At 33.8% G+C, this 20653-nt stretch overlaps 1 protein-coding gene across 2 annotated transcripts; it reads left to right on the top strand.

Annotated features, from left to right (window-relative positions):
• The first annotated feature begins 1258 nt into the window (after positions 1-1258).
• Positions 1259-17489, top strand: LOC126979223 (major facilitator superfamily domain-containing protein 10). 2 transcript variants are annotated; one of them, XM_050828495.1, is made up of 8 exons: positions 1259-1528; positions 1621-2040; positions 2588-2746; positions 3359-3541; positions 5186-5432; positions 7770-7961; positions 10553-10690; positions 17266-17489. In XM_050828495.1, exons 1-8 carry the CDS (start codon positions 1526-1528, stop codon positions 17478-17480), a joined length of 1557 nt encoding a protein of 518 aa, XP_050684452.1. In that variant the 5' UTR covers positions 1259-1525; the 3' UTR covers positions 17481-17489. The 2 variants fall into 2 exon arrangements, with proteins under 2 accessions (XP_050684452.1, XP_050684451.1); XM_050828494.1 differs by lacking the exon at positions 17266-17489 and adding an exon at positions 11070-15326 and having other exon boundaries at positions 1261-1528.
• Positions 17490-20653: the final 3164 nt, after the last annotated feature.

Genomic DNA, 20653 nt, shown 5'->3' with positions numbered 1-20653 from the left:
TATACATAATAAAAAGAAGGAGTAAGAGAGACATATTTGCAAACAAGTCTGCCGATGGAGTTAAAGAGATATCATATAGATGCGTCACAAGCCAAACAGTTATAGGCTATTCGTGCCTCTCTATACCTTGCTGAGGTGGAACGTGACACCTTATCTTGCGTGCAGCTGGCGCTTATCAATTTACACGCCATTTCACATCAACTAAGTCCAAAAGCAATGAGTTTAGGAGTAAAAGCTTAATGAAGCGTTTGCTCAATATTATATTCCTGGCTTTAGTTAATATAGCGCTAGTGTTCAAAAGCAACCTCTCTGCTGGAGCCGAAGAAGCTGGCACCAGAAGGTGTAGCCCTTTATATGTTTGGGATAAGCTCGCTCATAGCTTCTGCAGGATTTTAAAGTGTCTCTTTTTAATCCTTTTTGGGGCACACCTTTGTACAAGTTTAATTTGGATGTCTGACAGTGACTTCGACTGGCTCTCATAGTCTTCATCAACAGTTTCTTGTGGGTTTTCCAAATATCATCATTATCGACATCATCAGCGGCCGAAGTTGTTAACGAAGGATAATGCTTAGGTTCTCTGTTATCCTCAAGGAATAGAGGTCTAATGTAGTTTATAGTTTTCGCCACAAATATTCCATCGTCAGGGTAGAATTTTTTAAAACGAAGATCCAAAGATATTGCTGTAGTAAATAAACGAACTTTTTTAAATGCTCAAATCTTTTCTTAAATTAATTAAACAATTAATTTTGTAATTAAATGGCCAACTCATGTTGGATCTGTTTTTTCCAGATACTGTTTCAGGAATAGCTTTGCTTGCGCTGACATATTTTTCACTACACATCTCCTCACTTACTTTTTCAAATGGTTATGAGCATTTCCTGTGTATGTAAATGGTATTGTATTGTATTGTAATACCTCTTTCAGTACAGCTAACATTATACTCGACCTTGAATCATAGGTTAGCATTAGGGTGATTCAACAAAATGCCACCCACCATTCCAGACATACATTTCAATAATGTGTAAAAAGGTGGACTTTAAAAGCGAAGCGATTTCTTATTTCAATAATATAAATATATTATTTTTTTAGGTGATATCGTTGATTTATAAGTTATTTTATAAGAGATTAAATCGCTTATAAAACAACATTAATAATCTTAATAGATTAATCCATAATCGATTATTTTTTCACATCCCTAGTTTAATCATGTGCGACAATTGCTGAATTGTTGAATATTGATATTGAACGTAGTGTTTAAATTCTCTTTGGTTGATATCAAAGAATGTAGGTACCTACCTACTATTTAAACCTGAGTGAAAGTTGTTTAGAAATTAGACTAATGATGAGTAAGATTTTATCAGTTTCATTTATTCTTTAAATTCCGTTTCCGGTGTTCCGGGTTCCGTCATATAATTCACAAATCACAAGTTCTATCATTCGAAATGTACTTATAATATATTTTTTTCTAATGTAAAAACCATAACCTATTATTTTCATAATTATTTACACCTATATAAAACTTAAAATGGTGAGTAAAATAACAAAATATAGATTTTTTTTATCGTAACTGATTTAATTAGAATGTAATAACAGAATTGTATAAGGTCCTTCTTTTTTTAGGAACATCGATCGGATATTAATGGTGGCGTTAAAATGAGAAAATATATTTCTGTTGGAGCAGAAGTTAAGTCAATAGAAAATGAAATAAGTAAACCGAAAAGCTCTCAAGCTATGGTTATGGGTTTAGTATTTGTTTCTCTACTACTAGATCTTCTGGCATTTACTATGATACTACCTTTGCTTCCTTCTCTCTTGGACTATTATAACAGAGAAGAAGGCAAGGGTACATCCATGTACTCGTACATGCTAAAGGCAGTGCAGAGTTTTCAGAAGCTAACAGGAACTCCAGAGAGATTTGCCTCAGTATTATTTGGTGGGATCTTAGGCTCAATGTATAGCTTCCTACAATTTTTAACTAGCCCAATAGTTGGAAGTCTTTCAGATGCCTATGGCAGAAAACCTATGCTTCTTCTATGTTTGGTATGTTTATTTCCTCTTATTAATAGTTTTTTTTATTTTAATTAAGTGTTATTAAAATTTATACTATGTTTGTCTTTGGACCCATATTACTTTATGATTAACAAAGCAATAGCTAAAACAACATTTTTGTTTAACATACAATCCAACTACTGTTAAGCATATGTTTAAAGGTGTCTAAAATTCACAGCAAATTAAAACTTTCTAAGGCCTTTCTTTACTACCTTAACTTTCTTTATTATTAATATTGACTGCAATACCAGAGAATTACACAAGTCCTGGATACAGCACATGACAGATCATTCCATATTTTGTTTGTAAAACTCTATTTCACAATTCTCTTATTTTGCAACCTGTTCTTAAAACATAAGTGTGGAACTGACAAATATTGTTTTGCCAAATAAATTGAGTACCCCGGCACACTCAGTGTATGAATTATCATATTTAATGAAATGTCATTAACTGAATTATTTGTATTGCAAGTATATAGGTATTTCTAATTTAGAAAAATAAAGGTTACCTTTTTAGAATTTAAGAATTTTTGTTGCAGCTGGGAATTACTATATCTCATGGGATATGGAGCTGTGCCAGTTCTTTCAGCTTATTTGTATTGGCAAGATTTATTGGTGGGTTTAGCAAAGCTAATGTGAGCCTTAGTATGGCCGTTGTGACTGATGTATCAAATGAGACCACCAGAGCCAAAGGAATGGTAAGATTTGATCTATGTTTCATTGATTTTTTTCTCTCTATGTCACCCTTTATACTATACCATTTTATGCCTTCATTATTAAAAAAATCCTCAGCAGAATGCTCCAACCAAATTTACTGCTATTTTGCTAGAATGTTCACTAAAATGCCCCTGTTTATTTATTATTAAAGTGCAGTGCCGTATTAAGTAAGCTCATAGCAAATTCTTTCAAAGAGATGTATTTTGGAAGTAGTCAGTTACCAAGTGTCTGACATCAATAGTCTCAGGAGGAAAAGTTGTGATGTTTTACGTTTTTATGACATCAAGTAAATTCAATATACCACATCTTAATAAGTTTCACTCATAAAATTATGGTAATATTGAGTACATATGCGGGGCCCCTTTTTGAGCATGGCCTGTACCATGTCCCACTCTTGCTACATGGTTAATCCAGCAGTGTTAAATTTAATGCTTAAGTCTATCGGCACTTTACATCATCATCAATTTACTTTATTTAGTTGGTGTGTGGCAGGCGGGGATCACACCGGAAACTCCCGATACTACCCTTTGCTCTACTGAATCCCTGTGTGACCATACTGCACAAATTATAACTTGGTTTCGTTTCTTTTTCAGGCTTTAATAGGTTTAGCATTCTCAATAGGTTTCATAGTGGGTCCACTAGCCGGAGCTTGGTTTGCTAAGACTAATGACATCACTTATGGCATGTGGGGTGAACGGCCTGCACTCTATGCTCTGTCTCTCTCACTCGCAAATGTATTTCTTGTTTTACTTTGGATACCCGAAACATTATCAAAGGTGAGTGAACTGGCTGTTCTTATCAATTGAACAGCAAATTGTAAATAGCACTGTTATTTTCGTGGTCTACAGTTTTTAATTTTATATTGCAACTATATTGATCTCTTCTTCTAGCTACTAGTACGGATGTGTACTATTTTAATTGTTGTGATACTTATATCTGGGGGTGAGGTCCTGGTGATCTGTAATACAGGGTCAACCTACTTCAGACACCAGCTCCTCACAAAATGCTATCTGTCTGCTATATATCTTCTAGGATATTTTCATTTCATACATTACTGTTCCGCAGTTGTTTTCTTCAGGAAACCTTTTCTGAATTGTTATTCTTTGGAACTGAGGTATTTTTTAACATATATGTAAAAAGTCTTATTGACTGATCTAAATTATATGTAATCAAATGTTTTTAGAGTTTATTGACAGATAAACAGTTAATCTTCAGGGAAAATATATTCTCAAAAAGAAGTCAGAAGTAGTTATGGAAGTTCCGGTGACTTCCGTAACTAAAGTTCAACTATGGGTCAAAAGTATTAAAAATGAAGGTGTAAAACGCACGCTTACATTTAATGACGGGATCTTAGCTCACTAGGAATATATTGATTAAATATTCCTACTACTTTTTCGATACTTTTCAAATCAGTCCAAAATAGGAAAAAAGCCTAAATAAAATATAGATAAAAGTACTTCAAACAGATGTTGCGCTAAAAAGACATTTCAGACGAATTCGTATGATATTATTATACAATAAAGTAGAATTCCTAGCAGCACCTGAGACGAATCCACTTCTCAAGATTAGGATTACTAAACTGAGATATAGAAAGATAATATTATAATACAAGCAGCTCCTCGAGTGATTATTTTGCGAAACAACGTATTAACACATTCGGAAATTTAACGAATTTCGGTAAATAATACCTATACAGGTATAATCGTTATGAATGACCAGGCGATTATTCCGTAACTATTACAGATATCAAAAAAGTTTAAACTGATATCGATAGAATGTTACCTAATCAGTAAAACGACATCGATAACTTTTTAAAATTCAAACGAGAAGTATTTTGATATTAAACACTCATACATTAGTATGTTATGTTAAAATGTTATTTAATTTTATTATTCAGTATGCATAACTTAGAATCAAATAAGAAATAGATATCTAACAGAAATATAATCAAAATATCACTTTATGTCTTTTAGGTCAAGGAAAAGACTCTTATGAATGGCAAGAGTTTACTTTTTGGAAAAGGTTGAGCTTTAATGAGAAGAAGTGCCATTCTTCTAAATCAACATTTACAGCTTCATCGTTATACAAATAATTTCAATTACTCAATATGTTACATTTCTCGTATTATAACCGCATGCTTTAAGAGCATAGGTTGAATTTCCCTAAGTTGTAAGTAGATGTAATCACATCTAAGTGTGTTCGAATTATTTCCTGTCCCGCGGAGTCCTAGTCTAAATGAATCAACTTTGAGAAAATAAATGCCTTTTTATGCCTTTTTATACGTGGGAGTAGGGCCGCAATATTGTTATGGCGTTTGATAATTAATTCTTAATTAATACATATCGGGACTGCCGTGCCATCTCTAGAATACTCAATACTTCAATTAGGTTATTTTTATTTGAAAACCAATATCTTTACAGGAGCGAAGGTCGCCGCTAGCACTGTCGCTTTCCAAGTGTATAGATTACGTATCGCCGTGGCATCTTTTGAAGTTTACCGCCGTCAAGAATATGTCAAAGTTCCAAGGCGAGATTCTGTCGAAGTTGGGACTGATATATTTTTTGTACCTGTTCATATATTCTGGACTTGAGTTCACCTTGACATTCCTGACTCACCATACATTTAAATACACCGCAATGCAACAAGGCAAAATGTTCTTAGTAATTGGTAAGTAATTACAGTAATCTAGACCACCATGTTCACGAAGCATCCTTACCACAAACAATGAATTCAAGCTCTAATGATTGGTGCGTCTAATATACAATCATTTTTATATATACAATTTATTCTTTATTAGTTTTTATGAAATACTAGCTGACCCAGCAAACATTGTATTGCCGATATTAAAATCGCGATACAAAAGTAACTGTTGATCGTAGATGGGTGAAAATTTGAAGTTGTATGTATTTTTTAATGCTATATAATTATCAAACTAATTTCAAAAAATTAAAAAAAAAATTTGGAGTGGACCACCCTTAACAAATGGGGGGGGGGGGGATGAAAAATAGATGTTGTCCGAATCTCAGACCTACCCAATATGCACTCAAAATTTCATGAGAATCGGTCAAGCCGTTTCGAAGGAGTTTAACTACAAACACCGGGACATGAGAACATTTGATACTTAAAACGTTTTTAACTTTGAACACAATTCATATTTTGCGGGTTATCTAAGTGTCTTATGGACGAATTTGTTTTGTGTATTACAGCCATTGTAAAATACTGTGTTAGCCGTTGAGTTTCTTGCATGTTCTTCTCACGAGCTCTACTTTTTCTGAACATATCGTAGATTCAGTAATTCGCGTAATTTAAAAGCGCTTAGTTTAAGCCTTATTGATTTTATTTTATTTTACTGTGACCTTAACTAACGTATATTATTAATTTCCTGATACATCGGTATATATTACCTTATAACCTATAACCTTACACAAGAATTCAAACGAAAGTTAAAGTTAAACTGTCCCCATCATCGTAATAAAAATCTATTTATGCAAATTATGCCCTAATGCCTTACTAAACGTTCAATTGATTTATATAAACAATTATTAAATACGACGTGCTGAGATATGAATATCTTAAAATATATAAATTACGTGACACGTTGTTTGTCCGCGATGGACTCCTAAACTAATGAACGGATTTTAATGGGGATTACTTCATCGAGTGCAGTAAACTAAGTCCAACTTCAGAGATAGGATAGTTTTTATATCGATTTGAGACCCATAATTATTTTTAATTCAAATATTTGTTTTGTATGGCCATATTTTCTATAAGAGAATTTATTGACACACGGTTTGACAGTTCTGCTGTGAAACATATTCATTATAACAACAGAAAGTATTTTTTCGATATAATTCTTGATGTTATAAAATATTATTGACAAATTCGTTAAAAAAACAGTATTTTATTTATTATGACTTACAGAACGTCTGTCGAGTCAGCTTGTATATTATATATAATATAGAATACAACGAGATTCGCCATTCAACTCCATTTCAAAGAAATTAATTACAAATAAATAAATAAATATTAAATTTTATGACAATCGACACGACATTCGATACGGCCCATTTAAATTCGATTTCACTTTGCCGTGTAAATTTTATAAAACTATACTCTAAGCTGACTGTATAAGAACTATACTCAAACAATAGAATGTAACTGCATTAAACTTCTGTATTTCACCTTTTTTATCCTGTTGTAGCAGGATGTTTAAGGTGGGTTACCTATGATTGTATTTCATATTGCAATCTCTCGCTAATGCCGATATTAATATGATGTAATGTATTGAAAAGGAGTGTGTTAACCTTAAAATAAACATTTTTAATTACGTACGCGAAATGGAGTGTTAAGTCTCTAACTGCCGAAAAAAACCTCCATAACACGATTTCAATTAAAACATTGTGCGACATTGTAATTATTTTGATGTTATTATAATAGCAATGTGACAAGGTAAAAACATTAGCATTTCCTAATAAATAATATGCAATTTAAATTATAAAGTAATTTGTTATTGTATAATCTTGACAATATTATTTTGCCATGTTTACTATGAAAATTTATGAACGATGCGGGCCTCTAACCCGCACCTTTTTTATGACAATGAGGGACGAGACGAGCAGTATGTTCAGCTGATGGAAATTGATACGCCCTGCCCATTACAATGCAGTGCCGCTCAGCATTCTTGAAAAAAACGAAAAATTCTGAGCGGCACTGCAGTTATTGCACTCGTCACCTTGTGACATAAGGTGTTTAGTCTCATTTGCCTAGTATTTTCACTAACTACGGCGCCCTTCAGGCTGAAAAATTACTGCTTCATGGCAGAAAAAGGTACCGTTGTGGTACCCATAATCTAGCCGCCATCCTGTGCAAATTAGCCTCCCACTTGTAAATGCCTTAAGTCGCCTCTTACGACAAACTTAGGCCTGGGACTTCCCTATTCTTTTCATGCCAAAACAAACTGCCTAGTACAATATTGAAATTAATTTCTTTTCACCTTTTCGCCAGGGGTAATAATGGCTGTGCTGCAAGGAGGGGCTGTTAGACGCCTTGGTCCTCATGGTGCTGTGAAAGCGGCGAAGGTGGCCCTGGCACTCACCCCGCTCTCATTCTTGAGTGTTGCTTTCGCTGCAGTCCCTGCACCACCTCTGTTCACGCCAATAGCCTGGCTGTGGACCGGTCTTGTCCTGTTTGCTCTATGTAAGTTCGCCCAAATTTTATAATACTCCTTCAAAACAATTGATTTTATATGTTCATTACAGGGAGACGATGAAGACTATCCCGCTAGCCGGATGGGTTTGTTAATTAGCTAGCTGAGCCGGGCTTATTGAGCCATTTTTGACAAAGAAGAAATGTGAAAGTTTGTATGTCTGGATGTATGTTTGAACTTCTTTAACGCAAAATCTACTGAATAGATTTTGATGAAACTTTACAATAATATAGCTTACACACCAGAATAACAAATAGGCTATAATTTATAAAACTATAGTGTGAATTAAAGAAAATATTTATATTTTTCTTTTAAGAAGTGTGATTGTTACTAATGAATACAACTAGCGCCATCTCTTATCAACTAGCAAGCACAAGATCAATACAATTTATATGGCAAAACAACGTTTGCCGGGTCAGATAGTAGATTATATAGAGGATAATGATGCATGGTTCTTGTCGGGTTCTGTGTAGGCCACCTAATACTGTATAGTTTTATATTGAGTAGGCTGAGGTGTTATATGATTTATAAGATGATTTTAAGAAACCTGAGAGTTTCTTGTCGATTCTTCTCGCCATGTCAAACCTCATTTACGATCTGATGTCGCTTAATCATCTTTACCAGGCTTTAAGTGTGTGTTTTCTAAGTTTATCGGAAATGATATCTGAAACAGATAATACACATGCAGTTAGACTTTAAAAGACACACGAAGATAATATTACTTAAATTATTTAATATAGTTACTTAGTGATATTTACAACTTAATGTTAATTGTTTTAATATATTTACACAAAGTATTTACAGAACGAGTGAAAACTAGAGAGCGCAGATAATTACAGGAAGTTGGACGGGTATTTTCAGGAGGTAAACAATTGTACAAAGAAGGATGCATTAACCTCGTAAGCCCTGCGGTCCTTTAAAAGGACCAAAATAGTCATAGTCATTAAGGCCGAATCATTAGGTATTGCAAATTGCAATTATGCAACGGAACCTTTACGGCCTTACAAATAAACAAGTTATAACTGATGATATACAAAGAAAACGCAAAATGTTTACATTATTGTTGACAACACTGTCAATATAATGATATTTCTGACGTTTTCCGAATGACAAGCTGCCTTGCAAATAAACGCGGGAAATGTTATACGTTCGAACAAACCATTCGTAAGCAAAATGTCTATTTGTAAACATTTTACATATTCTTGGTTTATGCTTAGTGATAGCTTTATGCCAATTTTATTTGTAAGGCCGTTAAAGTTTAAAGAGACCAAAACTTTGGCGTTCATTGAAATTAAAACACTGGCGCCTAGTAAAAAAGTAATTATTTTGTCGATGGCTTAAGTAAAAGAAAAAAGTGTTAGCTGGCAATATTTGCCATTTCGTCATGAAACAGGTAAAAAAAATCTCAAATAATATTAGTAATTCCAAATAAATTTGAAAACAAAATATTATGAACGATGCGGGACTCGAACCCACGACCTCTCCTGTTCCGTAGGAGTGTTCTGCTAACTGAGCTAATCGTTCTAGTAACGTATCGAATCTTGTATGCTTTATTAAGCTCAGATTGTGGCTTCATCTACAGGATCTACTTTACAGTTGATAGCATGCTTCATAAAATTTTGTTTTCAAATTTTATTTGTGAATTAATACATTAAGAGAAGCAAATAAACACCCTAGAAATGATGTTTATCACTTTAAAAACGTAACAAATTGTATAAATGGTAATTAAATTATCAATGTACATGATTCTGTGTGAATTCCAATCAGGAATCCAAAGTAAACAATTATAGTGCCTTGCAAAGGGACCTTCGGTGGCATGGTCTTAGTATTCATTCAAGTCGAAAACTCTATAACTCGAATTCTTTGGTTCTTCGATGTTCGAATTTTAGTGGTTCTACTGTTGAAAATTAAGTTATCCAACGTTGGCCTAGATTCTAAAATTGCGCGCCTATTCCCAAACGGGGGAAATACAAACAATTGTCTAGATTGATTATCACCCTAGTATTAATAGTACTACCATACCAGTGTAATATCATAAAATAATAATAGCGCGTTTTAAGAACTTACAATATATGTACAGCGCTACCTAGTTTAGTTTAGGGTAAGCTATATCCTTTATATATATATATAAGAGATTTCCACGTATATAGTCACTCATCACAATATCTCTGGAACCATTAGAGCTAAAGACTTGAAATTTCGTAGGAATTTTAACTGAGTAGAGGTCAGCTAAATTTTTACGAAATTCCACCCGCACGAGGTTTTTTTTTATAATGAAGAGAACAATGTCTGTCGGGTCAGCTAGTCTATATATATATATATAAGATAATTCCACGTATATAGTCACTGATCACGATATCTCTGGAACCATAAGCCGTAGAGACTTGAAATTTAGTAGGAGTATTCCTCTACTCGGCGGTAGAGGTCAGCTAAGAACGGATTTTACGAAATTCCACTCGCAGGACATTTTTTTTTTATTATTAACAGAACAACGTCTGTCTTGTCAGCTAGTTTAATATAAAAATGTAACAAACGACTATGCAATAAACGACTGTATTTCTATTTACTGTGACGTTGACAGCGACCGCATTTGCGGTGTCGTGCATGACGTCGATGGCCGCGGCTGTCTCGCCCGAAGAGAGTCGCGGCGCGGCGCTAGGTACGCTTCGTTCGCTTGGCGCACTCGCTCGTGCGGCCGGTCCACTGCTCGCCTCCACACGTACGTATTATAAAACATCTTTTTTCATTTAATGTATTAGTTTTAGTAAATTGATGAATACTATAAAGTAATACTTAATTAGTTCCAATGAATGCCGAAGTATATCTTTTGAAAATAGTAGTAGAAGTTTCATTTGTAGTGCCATTCAGAATTTGTGGGGTTCTTCAAGAATCCTGAGCGGCACTGCATTGTAATGGGCAGGGCGCTACAATTACCATCAGCTGAACGTTCTGCACGTGTCGTCCCTTATTTTCATAAAAAAATACTTAGACACGCAATCTGTGTTACTCAGAACTTTTATTTGGTCATAGTATATTCACATTTACTCGTACATTGTGAAACAGGCCCTTAATATAATATTTATTAAAACAATGAACAGTTTACTGGTGCACCGGCGCTGCCACGACATACACGATTGGCGGAGTGATGCTTGTCGTCCCAGCTGTCATGTTGTTTCGCCTTTAAACACGAATAATCAGCAATACTTACTACAAGTCGAATAATCTTTAAATTAAATTAATTTAATTCTAAAATAAGTTAATACTACAGTTAGATTAAGGATTGGTCTCCGCTGCGCGCTAACTAGATACCGCACAACCTAAGATCAATAGCTTTTTTATTACGGCAACTATTCGATGCCTGTGTGCGTGGCATCTTGACACTCAATGGCATCTTTCAAATTTTGTAACATACGCTTCGTGTTATTTTACATTGAGATTAATGAAATACAAAATAATTACTGATGATATGTAATCCTATGTCTGCGGTACCTAGATGGAGTTCAGCGGAGACCAATCCTTAATCTAAGATACTACTTATATATTACAAGACGGTGATAATCTTGTATAAATAAAAATAATGTTACCTTTTAACAATACGATGTATTAAAATATATTAAGCAATAATATTTATTATAACAACAACTTTTGTAATATGTTGTAACTTGACGACCCTTATAGCCCAGTGGTTAGTGAACCTGCCTACTGGGCTGGAGGTCCCGGGTTCGAATCCCGGTGGGTGCAATCATTTGTATGACGAATATGAATGTTTGTTTCCGATGTCATGGATGTTTATATGTATGTTTTAGTAAGTATATTGGGACGTAGTTAGGCAGAAAGGACTCAAACCACACAAAGGCTCTTTTGAGTTATAAGCATTTGAAGTTTCATTACTCTATTTTGACCAAAGTGTGATATGAGTCATTTCTGTTTAACTACGTCCATTGTATTAAATATATCTTTGTCTCGTACCCATAGCACTGGCTATGTCCAGTTTGGGGCAAGATATTTTGTGTAAGGGTGTCAATATTATTATTATTATATTCGAAAGATATTTTTTTTTGTATTTTGTTGATGAATATGTTATTCTATAGTTACTTAAATTGATGAATAATTTATGCGTTAATTGAAAATTTATTGTATTTTTAAGCTATTGCATAGCTTCTATCGCGGGCCTTGAGCGTGGAGACCGAATCCAGAAATTCCGTAACGAAAATAACCTAACACTTACTTACTAGATCCATATAGATATTTCGCCACGGTCATTACAGTTGCCGTGGATCAGCGGTTACACGTATGCGTTTTGTGCAGAAGGTCCCGGGTTCGAGCCTGGGTTACGTCTTGATTTTTTTTAATTTCTTTATTTTTTTATCAATTTTTTTTTCTAATTTTTATTATTATGTCAAGCATTTTTATTAAGTTTCACCTGTCCCGTTGTCTGTCTGTAATCAATTCTTGCAAGTAAAATTTTACTCACTTCCCGTTTGCTTTTTTTAAAATTAATTTTATCAAGAAATAAATACTGCATAAATAAAATAAATAACTAATTATAATTGCATAAGTTGCTATTCAATAGCTTTACCGCGGTAGTCCCCGAGTGCCACACTTCTTTTTTTATATTATAACAATATTTGAATCATAACACAGTATGACGTCAGACTTGCTAACATTTAACTTGTAAGTATTATTTGTTCATAATATTATGTTATACTAATATATGATTTATTAACGGCTCTGAAGAACAAATCCTGTAAGCCAATCATGGAAGGAAAACAATTATATGTATAACATAATCCCCCTTATTCATAATAGTCTGCTAACTTAACTTGCTAATTCTCACTCTGTCTTCTTCTATTGACCTAAGTCAGAATGAAAAAAAAACACTCCTAAGCGGCTGATTAAAGTTAGCAGACCATTATGAATAAGGGGGAATATGTATATTATGTTACAGGCTGAGCCCGATTTAAGGACAAACTGGTATATCCTAGGCTAAATCAGTTCAACATTTAGGCCTTTAAAACTAGTTTCTCCTATCGGCATTTGGACAAACCCGTTTCGCCTACTTTGAATTAGTAGAGCCTAACATAAATAAGTACATCTCAGGGTAAACTGGTGTGGTCTAGTCTATACTAGTACCGTCTCGTTAACAATCTGATTTTTAGGCAAAACTAGTTTAGCCTGAAATTGGGTTTGGCCGGTAACCCAAGACATGGACACAGAAATAAAACCCGCAATCCTTACTTTCAAAGTGTACCTGTTTTTTTTATATAATTTATTTATTTACTCATACTATGCTTGCGATGTTTATTTTTAATTTAGGAAACAACCTGATTATTAGAAAATCGGAGTTAAAAGTTATGTGGCTATATAATACTATGATTAATAACACGACATAATTTGTGTTAGCTGGTATCCCCCGTAACTGGACACACACTAGCTTAAAGGTGCTTCACTTGTTAATATCACGTCGCGGAGTCCTCCTTTTTTTTACTCGTCCGTGGGGCAATACAGTTCTTTTTGTAACGACAATCAGGTTTTATGCCGCTGAAAATCCATAAACAAATGTGTTTAGTATCAAACTATTTATAATTCACAATAATTTGTTATAAAATCTCATGTATAATGAGCAACTTGGCTCACTTGTATCATAATGTACTAGTTAGTATATAAATAATATATATATACGTAATGATAATATTGTGTATAATATTATACACTTTTCTTTGATATAATTAGATATGTAGGTCTACCTAGTCTTGCCATAAATACTGAAACAACGAAAAAAAAATTTTTCTATTGCAAATAACATTTATAACTTTTACAGTGTGTTAGTTTAATACATAAATATAAAACAATTTTAAAAATAAACATCTTATCGAAGAGGTCATTAGCAACAATACAGTCCTTTAAACGTTGAGGCCAGTTATCAATAGAAGCACGCACTCTTTCCTTGGAAAAATTCTTCACTGCCAATCGTACGGATTTTTTTTAAGCGACTCCAAATTATCATGGCGTTTAGAGCACGCCGTACTCTTTAAAACTGACCATAAATCATAATCCAGCTGATTAAGATCGGGACTAGACGACGGCCTGTCTTCAGCTCTGATGAAGTCCGAAACGTTCGTTTCCAACCAAGACTGCTTAGACCGAGTTTTATGACCCGGCGCCGAGTCTTGTTGGAAGAACCATTCCTGGTTATTGAACATGGTGTTGGCAAGGGGCTTCACTACCTTCTCAAGAATGTTATCTTGATACACTTTTGCCGATGTTTTGATACCTTTTCACAAAAGTATGGCTCAGTCACTCCTTCATTACTAATATCCCACCAAAACCATCACTGAAGTCGGATAGTGCTCACGTTGCACTCTGTCGACTAATTGGGAAGCTTCCTTAGAGCTTTGACCATAAATAAATACGGTCATTTTGTTTATTAAAATGTTGCTCACTTGTAAAAAAAATCTCATCCATAAACAAGATTTTTCTGTGACCTCCCTTTGCGTACCTCTTCGGTAGATGTTTCGATTTTACCACCCTATTCTTTTTTAAATTATCAGTTAAGAAATGACCAGTACGTCTCTTATAGGCTTCAAGTTCTAAGTTCTAGGTGTTTTCTTCAGCTCCCAAGATAAAATCTTTTGCTTTCGTCAAATTCTTTCCCTTACTGCTTTGACCACCTGTTTTCGTACGAACACTACGTGGACGGCCAGTTATTTTTCTGTCACAAACAGAGGAGGTCTCATTGTACCTATTAATAGCCAGGTAAACAAACATTTTACTAATACCAAGCGTATGGAGAGTTTTAATAATTGCATTTGGCTCCATACCTACTTTGTGTAATGCAATCACAGCGATTCGGTTCTCTATATCACCCTGCTTCATTTTAATATCGCAAAATATTGTACAATGCTTAGGCGCCAAAATGAGAAAACCCAATGAACAATCGTATAAAAATGACAGATTCCAAATTCAAATGTAATATTTAGTTTATTTTTAATTGTAACAGTATTTATGGTCAGACTAAGTAATGTCAACTTTCGAGTCTAAAATCTAGTTTACTAAAGCATTCCCACTATTTCGACTGAAATATAAGACTTATTAGATAGGTATCGAATTTAATGCGTACAATTTATGTATTTAGTCGATGCTCTATAAAAATTGAAGAATTGGCATGACACGAGTGTTTATATTGCATTATCTATAAACGTGTAGTTGCGATCAAAATAATAATTGTAAATGATAGTATTATAATGTAATGAAATTTTAAGATATTTATTTATGTTTTGCTTTACTTATTTATAATTTTCAAACCTTATACAATGCTTCTCGAATGAACAATATACCAGTATTATAAAGTAAAATATAGTTGTTTTATTTTAATTACCTACTTACTTCAATGATACTACATATAGGCCAATCACGTCGTATAAAAACAAGTCCGAAATATGGAACACGCCACAAATTACACCACAAAAAGCTTCGACTGTTATATCTGTATTTACATTGCCGTGTTTACTCCACTTGTTTAAGATATTCTTGGTTATTATTATATTTATCTAGTTCAGATTTAATTCGCACAGTAACAGTTGCCAGACGACTAAGGAGAAAAGTGTGCTTACATTGTCTTTAAGCACACTTTTGCCGTTCCGCTATCAGTCTGCAAACTATGATATGTCATTGGGTTACTTAACATTAATGAAATAGATGTGTGGGCGAGGAATAATTAAAATAGCCGCAGGCAGAGGTGTCCAAACTTTTACAATTAGATACCTACGTTGTTACTATTTTTCTTCGCTTTTTTCAATGTGTTTATTTCCTGAAAATCGAAATATATATATTCAATACTTGATACCGATATGCGCCTTAAGATGTAGTACAGGATTGTTTTAACATCCTGTATATGCAACCAATAAATTTCGACGAGAGCTCACACTCTAAAGCGCCGTAGCTTCTTCAGGTCAAACGGTATTTATAAAGGAAATTATGTGAAAATATTGTAAGTTTTAAAAAGGGAGGTGCTTACTCCTCCAGCAAAACTAAAAAATGTTTGTTATAATTCTTCAGATAGGTATCATTTCATCAGTGGTTTATTTCCTTGTTAATATCATTACCTAATCTTTGGATGTCGATATGTAGTTGCAACAGCAATTTCTATTCCTTCAACTATTCAAGGAAAGACATATCTACCTAATTATGTTAAAAGTATGAATATCATAGATGTTTTTTTTATTCGTTTCACAAGGAACACGCTAAGGTTCAATCAATTAAGGTCAAATCTGATCAACGTTGTGTTACCATGGATACCAATGAACAACAAACCTGACATGTTAATATAAACATTCGTCTTTTAGCATATAATTTAAGTAAGCTAGAAGTTATCATGCCTTTATTTAGTAATAAGTTTTCCTCTAAAACTATACCGGTAAGGAGACATGATACTTCGGTGATAAAAAATGAATTTGGAAGCGATTATGCGTCTAGGGAACTTGCAATTGATATACCTCCACTGAAGCTAAAGTTAAGTGACTTTGAGGCAACATTTGAAGATGGACAATGGATTCCAGGTAATGTAGAAATATTGTTAGTAGGAATTGAATGATAAATAAATCTTATAGCTAGTTACTAGGCCTGTTTCGGTTTCTACCTATTCAAGTAGTGGTGGTCTGCTCAAATTACAAATATTTTTATTCAAAATAAGAATTTAGAATCACTTACTGTATGGCAAAATGTCTTTTATAGAAGACGACAAACGAGCGTACGGGTCACCTGATGTTAAGTGATCACCGCCGCCCACATTCTCTTATTACACCAGAGGCATCACAGGAGCATTGCCGGTATCTAAGAAAAGTTTACGCGAATGTGCCCATGTCGTGTTATCCTGGAAACACCGCACAGAGAAGCTGATTACTTACTGTAGCTTGGTGGAATGTGAAAGGAAGTTCATTTTGACTTGTTTTTTAGTTTGAAAGACATTTTGCCATTGGTTCATTTGCAAGGCTACTTTACAATCAGAAAATTTCACAATTACCATTTTTTTTTTAATTTATTTTGTGGCACGGGATGCAAGTCCATAGGCCAAACAAATATCATTGTATTGATAGTGTTTTCAACGATATACTCAACATTTAGCATATTTTGGTTTATTATCAGTCATAACTTTATTTGTAAGGCCAAAACAGTTTTATACTTGGAATAACTTCGCGTTTATTAAAAATAAAGTTTTGGTTTTATTTTGGATTACGATATTGTCGGTATTGCCGCCCTGTGACAGTGAACTACCATAATATCCTAAATTTTCAGCATCTGGTAAAGCTGGGATTGCACACAAAGAAAACATTCGACTTAAGAAAGAGCTAGAACAACTAGAAGAGGAAAACAATATGCTTCGGCTTAAATTCGAAATATTACTCGACATGATGACGGATAAAACAGTTGAAGCTGAACAACAAACTGAAATGCAACGGGCTCAAAGCCTCACTTCTTTAAAACAGAAAAATAAAAAACACAAATGGTGATGATAATTTTGAAGTTGTTATGTTATTTTGTTATTTAATTATCACTATTTAAGTATAGGTAGGTACAATTATAAAGAAAATTCTAAAATTTAATTGAACTCTATTATATCTAGACTAACCTTAATTTTCTCTCATTTTAGAATTTGTAAGTAATATATAGACTCACCTAAATAATATATTCTAGGAAATAAGATCAAATGGTTTTTTTTATAACAAATTTATAAATTTTAATACAACCTACAAAAAATTCACAAACGAAATAACATCTAAATAATTAACCATTAAATGAAATAGATGAATTTAAGCTAAGTTAAGCTTCTAAGAATAAATTTCAAATAATACAATGACTAATATTCGAACAGAAATTGGACAGAGTAACACCCTACTCGTCAACGGTTGCAGCGGTAACGTGTCGATGCCAGGGAGACATCGACTTTTATAGGAATCTTCACCTTGTCCACCTGTCACAATATAATATATATAGTAGGTACCTGATGCTAATGACACAATGTAATAAAATGTGGTAGGTAGGTACTTATTTTGTACTATTTTCTCTATAAATGAATGAAGTGTATCGACAATTTTGTTAGTTAAGCGCAAGCGCCGCCAAGTCCGTATGTTGACCTTTCCGCTTCCTATGTACCTACTTCCGCGATTAGCTTGTAAGGGCTTGTTCACGGTAAACGCGCGGGCGCTGTGGCTGGTGCAGCCAAGCGTTTGCGCGAGTGTGACGTATCAGAGGTTTGAAACTCTGGTTAACGATGATCTTTTATTTTTATCTAAAATTCATACCCATAGTTGGAGATGTCAAAAATTAGAATTGGCATGCATGAAATTAGCAAAGAGAACGGTATGTGAGAGTGAGATTTCAAGCTTATTAAGAACGGTTCTGTTTATATTGACCAATTAGAGTTCTAGCTTGAGCAGAATCGATCTGGGTGCATGGTAGTATGGTTGGCGGAGGCGCCAAGTTGAGCACAAATGGAACGGCCGTACCATCCTTTCTGCAAGAAGTCCAGGCCATTTTCGACCCCCTATAATTTCGTTGTGAATAAAACTTGAAGCCTGCATTTGAAACCAGTACTTTAAGAATTAAAACTAGTCAAAGTTTTGATTTTTTCATTCACTGACTGACTGACTGATCATCAAAACTAAGGCGCTTCTAGCAGACATGGAAGCTTCCAATTCAGAATACACAACACAAATGTGTTCAGTGTATAAATCAAGGTAAAACTACACAAGGAGACGGGAGACAGTGAGTCTATCTATCACTCCTACGCGTCGAGACACGCAAAGGATAAGTGCCCTCAAAATCGCGATCTCTCGCGTTCCTTTCGAGAGTTTCATTAATATATCATACTGTACTGGTTGTGATAATCGATATAGTCATTGTTTGTAGCGGTGTCGTGGAAAGGGCCGTTCACTTGCCTAAAATGTATCTAGGGACACCATACTGGCTGGATTATCCTGTCATCGGGTATCATCTATATGTAGTTAAAGTTAGTAAACTTATGTACATATTTACAGTTATATCTTCATAACTGTACATAAAATTCTCCCATCTAATACCTACACTATTTTAATCAATAACTCTGGTTTTTTATTAAACTTACATAATTATTTCACTTACCTGTTTTAGTCGTGACATTTGAGTCTTCTTGTTTAATCACTTCACATAGATGGTAATTAATAAAAACAATTAGTAAAACGATGAAACTGTAAGTGTTGATTTAAAATAATGCCAATGAGTTTCTTGCCACTTCTTCTAATTAAAGATCAACCTATTCCGAAGTGGTGGTAAATGGTAAAATGACATTCTTAAGTTTCTTTTTACGGCCGTTCCAAATATACTATCTACAGAGATAAATTACTACCTTCTACTGTCAGTAATTAGCTGTCAATAATCTGATGCTGTCCCAATATACCCGATAAGTCATTCTTATCGCCTTATATTGGGACGCGTGAATTGCAATTTCCATACAAACTTTAGATCACTGGTAAGTATAGGTCGTCCCATTGACAGACAGCGTGCACGGATAAGGTGAGTTACCGTCGATAAGTTTATTGGGACAGAAAAGTCAACGATAGTTAATATTTTTATCTCAAGTAAGAGATAGACTGAATATCTGGAACAGCGGTTATTGATCTACATGACTAAATTTATAATAATAATAAAACCATTTATTAAAACAAAATATTTATTTTTTCTTTTAACCTATTATATACAGCAAAAAATATTATTGACAAAAGATTTACATATCATCACACATCAACAAAAAATCAAATCAATTTAATCAATTAATTTAAAGGTGTAACAAATAAAATATGTGTATATATATTTTAAGACTCAAACGGGTTGTTTGACAAAAGTTCTTCACAAATTGAAAGGTTCGAAGAACATTATGCTAGTGTCCAATAGGGTAAATGTGAGCTGTAAAGATTACACTGGAACACTCCTCGAGAAAATCTTTTATTTAGACACAAATGTTTAAGTTTAGGCCTCAAATGTTGAAGTGTCAAGCCAAAAGAAGAAATGGATAATAAATTAAACACAAATTATTAAAAAAAATAAACCCGCTGAGTTTCTAGCGCCCGTTCTTCTAAGATCTGAGGTACACTATTTCGAATGGGTTTTGGTGACGTTCAATAAGTGATTTTAAATCTATGAATACATTTTTTTTTTCAAAAGACGTGTTATGGGCAGGGCGCATCAATTACCATCAGCTGAACGTCCTGCTAGTCTCGTCCCTTATTAACATAAAAAAAATTAATGTCATTAACAAATGACAATGAGTCAAAGAAAATTGTTGTTTTATTAACAGTGGTAATATCCTACCGAATGGTTATTAATTTTGTATTTCAAAGTGTTTTTAATCAACATAGTAAGTTCCAATATAAATGTAATTTATACTTTTTTTTTGTAATAACAAGGAATTTCAAGGCATTTGTAAAAAAGCCATATTATATGTGAGGATAATTTAGGTTTCCTTAATAGTTTTTTGGGTTAGCTTTGGACCGGCCAAAGATATATTAAAAGCGGGTTAATACTGTCCTTTGAACGTAGCCAGGCCTGAATTTCTGATTTAGATATTCTTCATACATCTTTATTCTACATGTGGATGAATGTTTAAAGCCTTTAGCCTTCTAGTACACAAGAAATACTTTCAGCGTGG

Source organism: Leptidea sinapis, chromosome Z (genome assembly GCF_905404315.1).
Source record: "Leptidea sinapis chromosome Z, ilLepSina1.1, whole genome shotgun sequence".
Lineage (NCBI taxonomy): Eukaryota > Metazoa > Arthropoda > Insecta > Lepidoptera > Pieridae > Leptidea > Leptidea sinapis.
Note: the sequence above shows the minus strand (reverse complement) of the source record. Positions and strands in the feature narration are given on the sequence as shown.

Coding starts and splice junctions, on each gene's coding strand:
- LOC126979223 (XM_050828495.1), top strand. Junction 2,747..3,358: donor CCACCAGAGCCAAAGGAATG/GTAAGATTTGAT, acceptor TTTCTTTTTCAG/GCTTTAATAGGTTTAGCATT. Junction 3,542..5,185: donor TACCCGAAACATTATCAAAG/GTGAGTGAACTG, acceptor ATATCTTTACAG/GAGCGAAGGTCGCCGCTAGC.